General features: G+C 37.0%; 1 protein-coding gene across 1 annotated transcript in view; it reads right to left on the reverse strand.

The window, feature by feature from the left end:
* LOC135222466 (putative neural-cadherin 2) overlaps window positions 1-12,760 on the reverse strand; it is a 113,813-nt gene that overhangs the window by 33,635 nt on the left and 67,418 nt on the right. Inside the window, exons 9-10 of the mRNA XM_064260553.1 lie at window positions 7,639-7,841; window positions 7,139-7,302 (exon numbers count right to left, since the gene is read on the reverse strand). Coding sequence (XP_064116623.1) covers window positions 7,139-7,302; window positions 7,639-7,841 — 367 coding nt within the window. The remainder of the gene's footprint in view (window positions 1-7,138; window positions 7,303-7,638; window positions 7,842-12,760) is intronic.

Raw genomic sequence — 12,760 nt, forward strand, 5'->3', positions numbered from 1 at the left:
TGTCTACAGTGCACCTCGTGAGGTACACTGACGACACTAACCCCCTACGGGACTCAATAATAAGAATAATAAAGACGTAAAAGGATAATGTTGCAATCCACCGCGGTATTATTTTGCTAGTTAAGAATATTATTCTCCTTTCTGATCACGATTTAAAGAAAAAAAAGTTTCCGTTTTAGCTGGATTCTATCAGTTTCCTTCAAAATGGACCTTAAGTTACACCCTTCAGTGCCCGTTCCGTGGATTTCTCTACTATTCGTCCGAAAATAACGGAGGTGATAAGTGACGCACAATTCAGGACTAGAGATTTTTTTTCAACTCGTTTCTTTTGCAACTGTTGGACAGTTCTTCACCTTAATTAGGAGAAACTGGTACATCCTTAATAGCCATGTCATGGCTATTCGTTCTATGGAAAAGGAGACAATAATTTTTTACTAATTTATCTGTTCAGTGTATTTTTTCAAAATTTGTACTTTTTATATTTTGTTTTCTGTACAAGAAAACTACTGAGACGGCTTTTAGTCTGTCCGTTCGCCCTCAAAATCTTAAAAACTACCGAGCCTAGAGGGTTGCAAATTGGTATGTTGATCATTCACCCTCGAATCAACTGACATACCAAATTGCAACCTTCTAGCCTCAGTCGTTTTGAGTTTATTTAAGGTGATAGTTAACCATAATCGTGCGCCAACAACCAGGCCGCCACCGGGCTGTGGCTAAAAGTTTCATGGACCGCGGGCTGATAGTTTCATGAGCCATGGCTGAGAGTTTCATACAGTATTACGTGCTGTGCAGAAAAATCGATTGCGCCTAAGAAGCTTCGGCGCGTTTTTTACTTGTTTATACTGAGAACAGCCTCCACACACACATTATTATTATTATTATTATATTATTATTATTAATTATTATTATTATTATTATTATTATTATTATTATTATTTATTAATGTTTTGCTCCTCTACAGTATTCAGCATGATAAATGTGAAAACATGCAATAGGTTTACGGCAAAATCTTTCATCTGCAACAGATTCCATGATCCGTAAAAGCCATAAATTGCTGAGGATCAGAAATGCATCACCAGCTCCAATTTACTGCACCACGGTACTGTTTCGGTTGCCATTCGAACTGCATTTCCATTTTTCCAATATTTGATACATCTCAATTTAGTATCAGAATGTGTAGGCACTCCAGCGGTATTTAAAAAATGCGAATTTATTAGTCATTTCTATAAGGGTGAAAAATGAGCAGTCTTCATCTAAACTGGAAATAAGTTTGTCAATTTTTCTCAACCGTTTCGTATGACCTCCCATCTTTTCAGTGCGCTTCTCCATACAGATATTTAATTAACGAGAGATAGTGAGAGGATAAAACGTGGCTTTCGTAAATGTGACCACTCTATCATCTATATTTGTTTATATTGCATATGCTTCAGTGTCATCCAGGTGTAAAATACGCCCTATATCACTGTTTTCCTTAACCACATAAATCCTTAACTTCATCTGGTATCACGGCCCCAATATTCGCAAAGAAGCCTCTACTATTGTTTCATAACTAGAGAGATGAAGGAATAAATAATAAACTATCCACGGCAAGTTAGTGGGATCTACGATAAAATATAAAACTGACAAAAGAAGAGCGGGGTGTGTCCAACATTGGAAATTAACTCTTAGGTTCAAGTGAGTAATCGATGACAGGAACTTCAAGGGTAAATATTTTTAGCACAAAAACGTTCATGTCGTGTATATGTATCAGCATAATGTATGAAATGTTTTCACACCACCTCAGGGTCAAGTGTACGAAAAATCATTTCTCACAATACGCCTCTGTGTCAGCACTATATAATCAGGAAAACTATCGTGCTACTATTGAAAATCTAATTGTCTAAAAATGTTGTTTACATGTACTAGTTCATCCAGTTTGCACATGTACATGAATACATATATCTAGTATATATATATATATATATATATTAATATATATAGATATATATATATATATATATAATATCTATTTATATATATTTATATATTATATATATTATATTATATAATATATATAATATATATTGATATATATAATATAAATATATTATTAATAATTATTTGGCCTTAAGCTCACAGAGAAACTGGACCTTCTTAGAAATAGACACGAAAATTTGAATTCAGAGGGAACTATGGAGATAGCTGTCTTCCCTTTTAAGCCAGCCTTTTGTCAATTTCAAAGCTCCCCTGGGAAAACACCCGGATGCTTTGTGAACTGTACTCTAGTCTACTCTCTCTGTCAAGCCCCTTTTTGGTATATTGCTTTGTTTTCCAGGGATCGTAAGATGTGAGGCAAATCCTGTGAAGACAAACATCCCTTTACCAACCAAGGGAAAAGTCGTGGAAAAGTCAGTAGCCAACGAGCCCTCATCGAAGTCACATGCTGCCCTTCCTTCCACATGGCCTTTCTCTTAATGACCTCTCTATGAGCACCTACCAAGACGCCGCACTACTGTAAGGACAACGCTTTTTCTATATCTTTATTGTAACTCATCATCAAGCTACGTTGTTCCTTTACCCATTCTGTAGACTCGTAGGGCATCTTACGCTCGTTCTTTTGATGTATATGCGTCGGGAATCCGTTCCCTCTATGTAATATTATTCATGTAGTTTCCTTGAAGAAACAGATTCACAGCGGGGGTCTTGTCTCTATTTGTTTATGTTTGTTCGTGCGTGCGTGGCGGACACTACGTTTCCGTTCGCAATTGTCTATGTCAACCCAGTTCATCTGTAATATATTTTTACGGGCTGCTCTGTGAGCAAGAGCCCGTGTTAACACAAGGTCAGCTTAATCAAAAACCACAACAGTAATAAATTATCAATATCCAACTACCTGCCTTACTCTCTGGTCCTCACACTACCACGCAATTACGGGAAAGAACAGTACTACTCAATTTCCTGATGAAGCACAAGGAATTTGCAGAGGTACATTTGGGAAGCAAGGAAATCTGCTTGGTATCTTTTCTTTATCTTATTCCTTCGAACTTCTCACACGTAATTGTTCCATTCATCTCTATTCTTAAGTGCACTGTAACATGTGTCTCAGGTGTTCCCCTGAGTATTTGCACAGGGAATAGATCCCTTATTATTATTAAGCAAATGGGCTGTTTCCAATTTACTTGATTAAGTGGTATCTCGGTGTTGTTTACCCTGTTAATTTACCGTGTTAATTAGTCAATAAATTAACTGTACTAAATTACCAGGACTGTCACTTTGGCGATCTGACCCATTAATTCCCATGTTCTTTCCCGTTTACGTCTCTATAGACATTAGATGTAACAATATACATACATACATATACATACATACACATATGTATTATATATATTATATATATATATATATATATATATATATATATATATATATATATACACACATGGGCATGGTCGCCAAAGTGATAATCCTGGTAATTTTCAAATAATTTATTTACAAATTTACAAGGTAAATTACCAGTATATATAACACCAGGATACCACTTCATCATGTTAATTAGAGATAACCCACTTGCAACAGGGCTTAATAATAGTAAGGGGAACCTATTCCCTGGCACAATGATGGTAAAGATGCAATGGAGTTTTCTAATGATGCAGTTCCTGGCAATTTTGGGTCAGGGAAGGCGCACATCACTCCTGTATGATCAGAGACATGTCTAATTAACACACTGCCCTAATTACTGTCTCATACACATAGAAATAAATTACTTAGGAGTCGGGAGGGAGCGTTATGTTAATTCTGGTTCTACAGATGGTCCTCAAGGGAACACCTAAGACACATATGTTACACTGCACTTGAGAACAGAAATGAACGGAATAATTGGGTGTGAGTAAGTTGTAGGAATAAACTTATATATATATACATATCGAGCTACAATGTCCTTTAATATCTAATTCGCTCTACCTCGGAATTAATATATTTTCATATATGCTTAACCGAAGGGGAATTTTTTACTCGATAATAGACTTGCCTGGACCAGGGCTTGAACCCTGGATCCTTTCAAATCCAGGAACGTCAGTGAAGCTTTTGCCTACTACACCACCGCGAGTAGGTAAAAGCTTCACTGACGTTCCTGGATTTGAAAGGTTCCATGGGTTCGCTCCCTGGTCCAGGCAAGTCTATTATCGAGAAAAAATTCCCCTTCGGTTAAGCATATATGAAAACATATTAATTCCGAGGTAGAGCAAATTAGATATTAAAGGACATTGTAGCTCGATATATATATATATATATATATATATATATATATATATATATATATATATATATATATATATATGTATATATATATATAGATATATGTATATGTATATGTATATGTATATATATATATATATATATATATCTATATATATATATATATATGTATATATATATATATATATATATATATATATATATATATATATATATATATATATATATATACATATATGAATCACGGAAATGTGATATGACATATAAAATAATATATATATTATAATATATATAATATATATATATATATATTGCCACTAAAAATGGGAAAGCTTTAAAAAAAGAATGGATCAAAACCAAACCTCGATATTTGGAAAACGCCATCAATGTCAAGAGCGACTTATTGTGCGACCCCATTACTCTATATATGGCCACATCCTTAATGCAGATGGGGACTTCACTCTCCGTGCATCAACAACAAAAAATACTTATGAATACTAAAGATGAAACGTGTGGCTTGGTATTTAGTATAATACCTTTGATCTCCAGGACTAGTGTGGGATTCACGTGAACAAAATTTAGCACGGAACCGGAGTATAATTATCTGGCGGGTTCAAATGGCGTTCAGGGAATTTTGGCTACTGGTACAATTTCACCAATGTGGATATAGTTTTTATATAACATCCCGGTACATCTACTGCAAAATATTATAAGAAAAAAATTCTGGGAAAATAAAGTTATTGAAGTGCTGATAACTAACATGTATGTGAAAAAGAAAGAAAGATAAACTTGGTGCTATCGACGTGTCAATATGAAAGATTTTAAAAGCAGACAGGTCTGAGAATAAATGTGAACACATTAATAGAACCAAGAGTGTTGTTATGGATGGTGGATGAATTAAATAGTTTGTTTTGCAAGGGTATATGGAGGAGGATGGCAGATTAATGGAAGCAAAGAACAGAAGGCAGCAGGGCGTGTTCGAGGGCCAGGGAATTGACTACTGTCTCTACTGAAACCTATATGAGAATTCTTGAGTGATTATTGAACACATCTCCTTCTTGGGAGTGAAGTCTATATGTTATATGAGAATTTGAGAAATGAGGAGACTCGTGATGGAATGAGAGATATGAGGATGCACAGTAGTAGTAAAAAAAGTTTATTTGTAGTAAAAAGATGAACAGTAAGAGTTTTGAGATAAACTCAAAACTCTTACTATTCATCTTTTTACTACAAATTATATATATATTTTTTTTTTGCAAGAATGACTGAGGATAACCGAGTGTAAAGTGTAACAGGAAGATCTTTAATATCCAGAGGTGTAAACAGTGAATACAAGTTTGTGCACGGTTCTATATACTAATGATTAATTATTTATGAAACTTATTCAAGTGGCTAATATTTTACAAGTTGTCCGCACAGCAGATTATTCACAAAGCGGAAACGACGTATATAGCATAGGAATGAATGCATGGTCTGCATATACAGAATATAGAGCCTACTACGGAATCATTCGCTGTGTCATGTTCCACGGTCCCTAGAGAGATAATTTTAAGGGGATGACAACGTGGGGTTGTTTTATGACCGTCAAGAAAAGCAAGTGAACCCTTGAGTCGACTTATCATTGTTTCCGTGAATTATTACGCACAAGCACTGGACTTTCAGTTTTATTGTTGTGAAGTCTACTTATCTTTTTAGCAACCCTGACCGCTTTCTTTGGAGGGGGGTGGGGGATTTTTTCTATTCATTTATTAATTTTTTTGCCTTTGTGCAAAAATTAAAATACACATTTTCTCTACCATAATGAATGACGAAATACCATGTTATCATGATATAGATTACGGGAAATGCGTTTTCATAATGAGAAATCTGTCGAGCACTGAATCTGACAAACATCTAAAATGCACTCGACAGTTTTCAGTAATGAAGGTATCGCCATTATTTTGCTCCTGTCGTAAGATAATAAAGCGATTATGCCAACTTTTCAGAAACTTTGACTCTCTGTTAAATGGAAATTTTAACAAAGTTGTGGGAATACAAACTTTAATAAGCTGACGAAACTAATAACAAAATTACGCAACGCGTAACAGGTAAATGACGAATATTGATTCACCAAGGAATGTCAATGTTGTAGGACGTTCTATTTAAGCAATATAAAAAAAATCATACATAATAATACAAACCAAATGCTTACGCGAAAAAATAAGACTGAAAAACGATCTACTAAATATATATCCCCGATGTATATTGGCAAAAAATTATTCTCTCTCTCTCTCTCTCTCTCTCTCTCCAATACACATTGTAAAATCCCCGATATATATTGGAAAAACTATCTACTAAAAGGTGAATGCGGTTTTCTGAAAGTGCAGATGAAAATGCAATAATAGGTTGTTTCCATGACAAAATTACCATAGTTGTAATCCAGGGAACACAAAAATACGTTACATGAAAAATGGAAATAGTATATACTCAATAGTTCAAAATGGAAAGCTGTCGTGTCGTGTCCGTTTACAGCTAAGGGGATTCATTGTAGATACCGTGAATCTCCTGTGTATGGATGGTAACAACTCATTCTGTGACGAAAGGAAATAGCAATGCAACCTGACTTAACGTTTTTTGTCCAAGCATTTTGAATTATTATTCAAGCCTGACTGATTGGCTTGAATAGGAAATTGGATATTTCCTAGATTGTGACCCCCCAAGGGTTTTCGGGTTGTTCGTTATCTGGGCCTATCATTTCTTAGGGGTCATTATCTTTATGATATATATACAGTCTTTTGTTTACATTTTTACGGTAATCCCCATCAGGGTTGTTTACTAAACACGCATCAAAGGTGGAAACATAACGGGTTAGAACCCTTGCAGGTCGCAATCTAGGAAAGTTTCGGAAAGTTGAATTGAGACTCGCCTTCCTTCTCGCACGAGGCTGGAGGCAAAAATGGAACCGTCATCGGCGTTCAGTGTGAAGAGGGGATGAGGCTTCCCGGCCCACCGGAACTTCTTGTCCGCTAGGTCCCAGTCGTCTGGGTCATCCACGTACACGCGACCTAAGGGCGCCTCTGATCCGCTGCCCTGCGGAGGATAAAGTAGGAAAAATTACAAAATCTATTATAGATTATTGTTCAAGCAAGGAAATTCTCTCTCTCTCTCTCTCTCTCTCTCTCTCTCTCTCTCTCTCTCTCTCTCTCTCTCTCCAATATATATTATAAAATCCCAGATGCACATTGGAAAAAATTATTCTCTCTCTCTCTCTCTCCCCCCCAATATACATTGTAAAATCCCCGATGTATACTGGAAAAAAAGATCCTCTTCTCTCCTCTCTCTCTCCCCCCCCCCCCACCCCCCCCCCATATACATCGTAAAATCCCTGGTGTATACTGGAAAAAAAGATCATCCTCTCTCTCTCACCTGGGTCTTCCACAGGTAGACTGTCTTAGCAGCTGGCTTCATGGGATTGTCGTTCAGGTCATTGACGACAACTGTTACTGTCTGTGTCCTGTTGAGTCCTCCTGCGTCGCTAATCACGACTTCTACAGGGAGCGTTCGATGGGTCTCGCGATCCAGAGATCCTAGGGTCCATAACTCTGCTCCTCCCCGGCCGCTGTCTGCGTCTAGTGGAGCAAAGGACAAACAGACAAAATCGCTATACTAAAAAACACAAGGAGTATTTAAATAACTTTCCAACGAGTTGAATTGATTTATGACAATTTGGTTACGAAGCCAAGCACTTGGGCACTTCCAGCTATTCAGATGAAAGAGGCAGCTGAAAGAGTGGTTGGATAGCGAGATGGAAAAGAGGAAAAGAAAGTGGAGGTAAGTAGAAAGCTGAAAAGTGGGCCGAGCTATGGGCTAAAGGGACTGCAAACAACTTATAATAATGCATACAGTGCACCATGTAAAGAGTATTTTTACAAATCAGCTTATTTTGTTTTGATACACTTCTCATACGCTTGTCTGGTCATTTGAGGAATTCCAAATCTTGCAGAGTGGATATTGTCAATAACTACTGACGACCATCGTTATCTGAAGGCACACGTATATCTTTGTGGGTCCTGTCTTTGTAGCACCTCTTATAGCCACTAGAGCAACAGCCAGACACTGAATAATGTAAATAATATAACAATGCTCTCTGCAAAGTTTCTATCTAATAAAACGATCACTAAATTAGACTTCGATGAGTTTTCTTGTTCGTAAAGATCTGCAGCCTTTCAGATATACTGCTCACACTGCATATGTGAGTTCCTCGTTGGACAAATGGGCTACGTGCTCGCCTACCGATTAGGTGGTCGCGAGTTCGATTCTCTGCTCAGCCAATATGGAATCAGAGGAACTTCTGATGATTAAAAATTAATTTCTCGATATAATATGGTTCGGATCCCACAATAAGTTGTAGGTCACGTTGCTAGGTAACCAATTGCTTCCTAGCCATGTAAAAAAAAAAATACTAACCCTTAATTAATCAACTTAGTGGTCTGGTAAAACTAAGATATACTTAACGGGATATGTGGGAATGCTTTGAGGTAGTAAAAGGTGAACCTTGGTGCAAGAAACAAAAGTTTTGGAAATCAAGGTAGTTTTACTCAAGAAACGCCATAGTGCATGGATGACAGATAGGCGAACGGATCAGTATGCGTAGCGAGGTTCGACACGAAGCAAGGGAACCTTCTGTGTACCAGGATTAATAGAGTACAGGGTTAGACCGCTTCTGACCAAAATAGACAATCTCGCGCAGGACGTCACGTGGTTGATCTGACCGAGGCTCAGGTAAAAAAAAAAAAGTCATCAGTCAGTATTTGACCCCACAAGAGTGAAGAGCAAGGAAACTATCATCCAATACCTTGGGATTAACGGGGACCTCTCTCACACAAGGTCGTGAAAGAGATACAGAATGGGTGTGGGCAAACAATTCCCATAATGACCCTTAAATTATTTGCTTTCTTTGTTTTCCTTTATGGCCACCTACCAATGACGTCACAAATATGCCCAGTAACGATGGGACGGTTTAACCCTGTACTCTTATTAATCCTGCTGTGTACATGCATAGAACCGCTAATGTTTGGACGTTTCCCGTAACGGGCTTCTGTTTACTGTTTTTTACTTTTTTTCTAGGGTCCCACTCCACCGAAGGCACTGCAAGACCCACAAACTCAAAAGAGAAAATAATGCAAGCACATCCTGCGATTTTTTCTTATTATTATACAGCGTACTCCATATTAACAGTCAAATCTATAGATTGTTATAGCACTCAGAAAAAAGAAATGTCTTTATCTTTTTCTTGAACGACTGATGCTTTCAGCCCTCCTGATTTCAAGTGGGAGCTTACTGCATAATCTCGGAGCTGCAAACTTGAAGGATTTCTAAATCCTCAATACGAATCGCATCTTAGCTCGAATAACTTTAGTCCAACTGCGGCTATTGGGTTGACACCATCTGTTGGCTGTATTATACCATTAAGTCATTCAAATATTTTGGACAGCCAGTTTTGACATATTTAAAACATTATTCTAGCTTTAACAGGTAGCCAAATACATCTCAAAATATACAGGCGTAATCCTGTAACGCGGTGCAGCACTCTGCATTAATCTTGCCGCTCTATTTAGTATATTTTGCAACTTCTTAAGTTGTATCTTAGATAGGTTATGATAAGAGTTTCAATAGTTCACTCTGTTTATGATAATCATAAGTTTTTTCATACAAAACTCATGAGGACGTTTTTGAACAAAGGCAACATCTCGCAGATGATGGCCAGTATCTGGAATCCAGGAGAAAACAAAAAAAGTCACATGGGGAAAAAAGGTACACTCGGCAACGGAAGTCAAGATACAGTTTTTTGAAATCTTCGGACATACATCGTTCAATAATGCCACACCTGGCAACTCTAGAAAGGGGGCGGAGCTTCAAAATCATAGAGTTTGTTGCTCTCTAGATTTCCATTAACTTTACACCATAAAAATTCGGTAGAGGTCCTATAATCATTTATACTTGGATGTAGAAACAGGCTCTATATTATTCGTTAATGTTAGTTTGGTGACGTCAGTTCAGGGTAAAATATCGATCATCCTTTTTTAAAACCTACTGTGAAACCTTATTCATAAGTAATGTTTGACACTAAACTGACGTAAAATTCATACGTAATTGAAGACGGATCTTAAACAATGAGAGAAAGTGTTTTAAAATTTGGGCAGTATTTGTGGAAATCATGAGGAACAATACAGTAAAGAATGAAATATTATGACGATAGAGAGAGAGCGCGCAAGCATAGGCCTATCGATAGAGATACTTAATTCATTATATTTACTTTGAGAGATTAAGTGATGATATTTTTTCAAATGTTTCAAAAGTGGAGAGAGAGAGAGAGTGCGCAAGCTTAGGCCTATCTATAGAGATACTTAATTCATTATATTTACTTTGAGAGATTGAGTGATAATATTATTTCAATTGTGTTTTAAAAGTAGAGAGAGAGAGAGAGAGAGAGAGAGAGAATGAGAGAGCGCAAAATCTGCTTACGTGAAAGCTTAGGCCTATTTATAACTACTTAATTTCATTATATTTTTTGGGGGAGACTGAGTGGTAATATATATTTTTAAAGTATGTTTTAGAGGTGGAGAGAGAGAGAGAGAGAGAGAGGAGAGAGAGAGGGAAGAGCGAGAGAGAGAGAGAGAGAATAGAGAGAGAGAGAGAGAGAGAGAGAGAATTTTAGCATTGGTGACGGACTTGTGACGGGGGAAAGGCAGAAGAAAAAGCGGTGAATCAGAGCACAGATACCTGGGAAACAGGTTGATATGACTGCCAAGATCGTGCTGCACTATGCTAGATGAAATTTGAAGGATCATAATATTCAAGTTAATTCTCTAAAAAAATTCATACCATAATCTTGATTTCATTTGACAGTTGCCGTAACATTCAGATTGCGGTCATTCTTACCCTCTTGATATGGTCCGTACTTTTGAAAATCGGGGTTCATCCACAAATCATTCACGAAAAAAACTGTGTTAAGTAAAAATATTTATTACCACAAATAACTCAATATGTATTGCACCGGCAATTAAAGTTTTATATCGTGCAAAAATGCTGATGTGTTGGGAGATCTTTCAGCCTCGCGGCAAAGAAATGCAGTCGTGTAGGGCTGTAGGCTACTACGAACTGCTTTGTAATGGGAGCATATAGCCAGAAAATCTTTGAGCTGACATGCTACTTTAACCTTGATAAAGATTTATGTTTAAAGACAGTAGCTTTGTAAACAGCAACTACCATTCGATCCATGTCAACGTCAAAGTAATCAAAGTGTGAAATCCGTTACGTAAGTAAACCAGTATCCAGTGACTTGCGCTTTCCCGCTTGAAGTTCTAGGGCTCCTCCTCACATCATAAAAAACGCTCTTGCGGATGTAACTAGATTTGCGCACCCTACCTTAGCCCTCGCAACATTGACTGCCATTGACGTCAGCTAACTTTAATCGCGTTGGAATACAAACATGAGTTTGTAGAAACTAAAATAATTGCATTCACCATTTACGATGATGCAATAATATCTCCGTTCATGAAGGAAAACGAGTAAATATTGTCGTCGTGATACATAGGACTACAATCAGAAATTCACACACTATCTACCAGATCTCTATGAACGAATCCATCTGAGAAATTCCAATTACTTCGGACATATATCGTGTTTCTAAGTATCTGAACGGTTTTGTTTTGCAGTTTTAACTTATATGATATAATTTGCAGTGTATTTTCATATTCCAGAGTAAATTTAGCGATATTATGTCTTTTCGGTACAAACAAATGGGAAATTCGATGAACGAAAGCTAATGAAAACTGTATCTTCAGTTTTCTTGTCGAGTGTACATTAATCTTTTTTACTAACCATTTCAAACCCGTTGTCGCATAGGTTTTCTTGAATATCATTTTATATATCAGGTGTATCTTCTTGATATTTTGACACAGCGTGTTTTAGAACCATAGATCATTTTGGGTCATAAAATCAAGTACCGAAATTTATTGATTAAGGCAACATTTTCAATTTTCTCGACATTCGTTGCAGATATCCGAACACCTGTCCTTGGCTTAGCTAGAGTTAGGAAAGAAGCCCCGCCCACTCGTCTCTGTCTCAAACTTACGAATGAAGACTGTACTACGGTATGGCTTTTGACGTTTTACATATCCACATTAGTTTATACTTTAAAGTTTACTTGTATTTCATTGTTTTGAGAGATTATTATATCATCATGGCTCACTTACTGCATATAGATACAGATGAGTGGACCGACAGAAAATTAGAGGGGCAGCAGTTTACTGGTTTTCAGGTATGTTTATTTTGTCGTCCTATATGCGCAAACGTCTGAAGTCAATCATAGCTGCAAGTATTCGTCCATCCAACTGTATCAGCTATATCAAACATTGTCGTCGTGGGTGCCGCAATGCATTAATGCATTACGGCTGCCCGCTGCATATAATGCAGAGAAGGTAGCCAATGAGCTAAGAATTGCTCTAATAAGGTAAGGGATAATCTCTTTAAGGGTGCCCCTTTA

Source organism: Macrobrachium nipponense, chromosome 3, assembly GCF_015104395.2.
Source record: "Macrobrachium nipponense isolate FS-2020 chromosome 3, ASM1510439v2, whole genome shotgun sequence".
NCBI classification, from domain to species: domain Eukaryota; kingdom Metazoa; phylum Arthropoda; class Malacostraca; order Decapoda; family Palaemonidae; genus Macrobrachium; species Macrobrachium nipponense.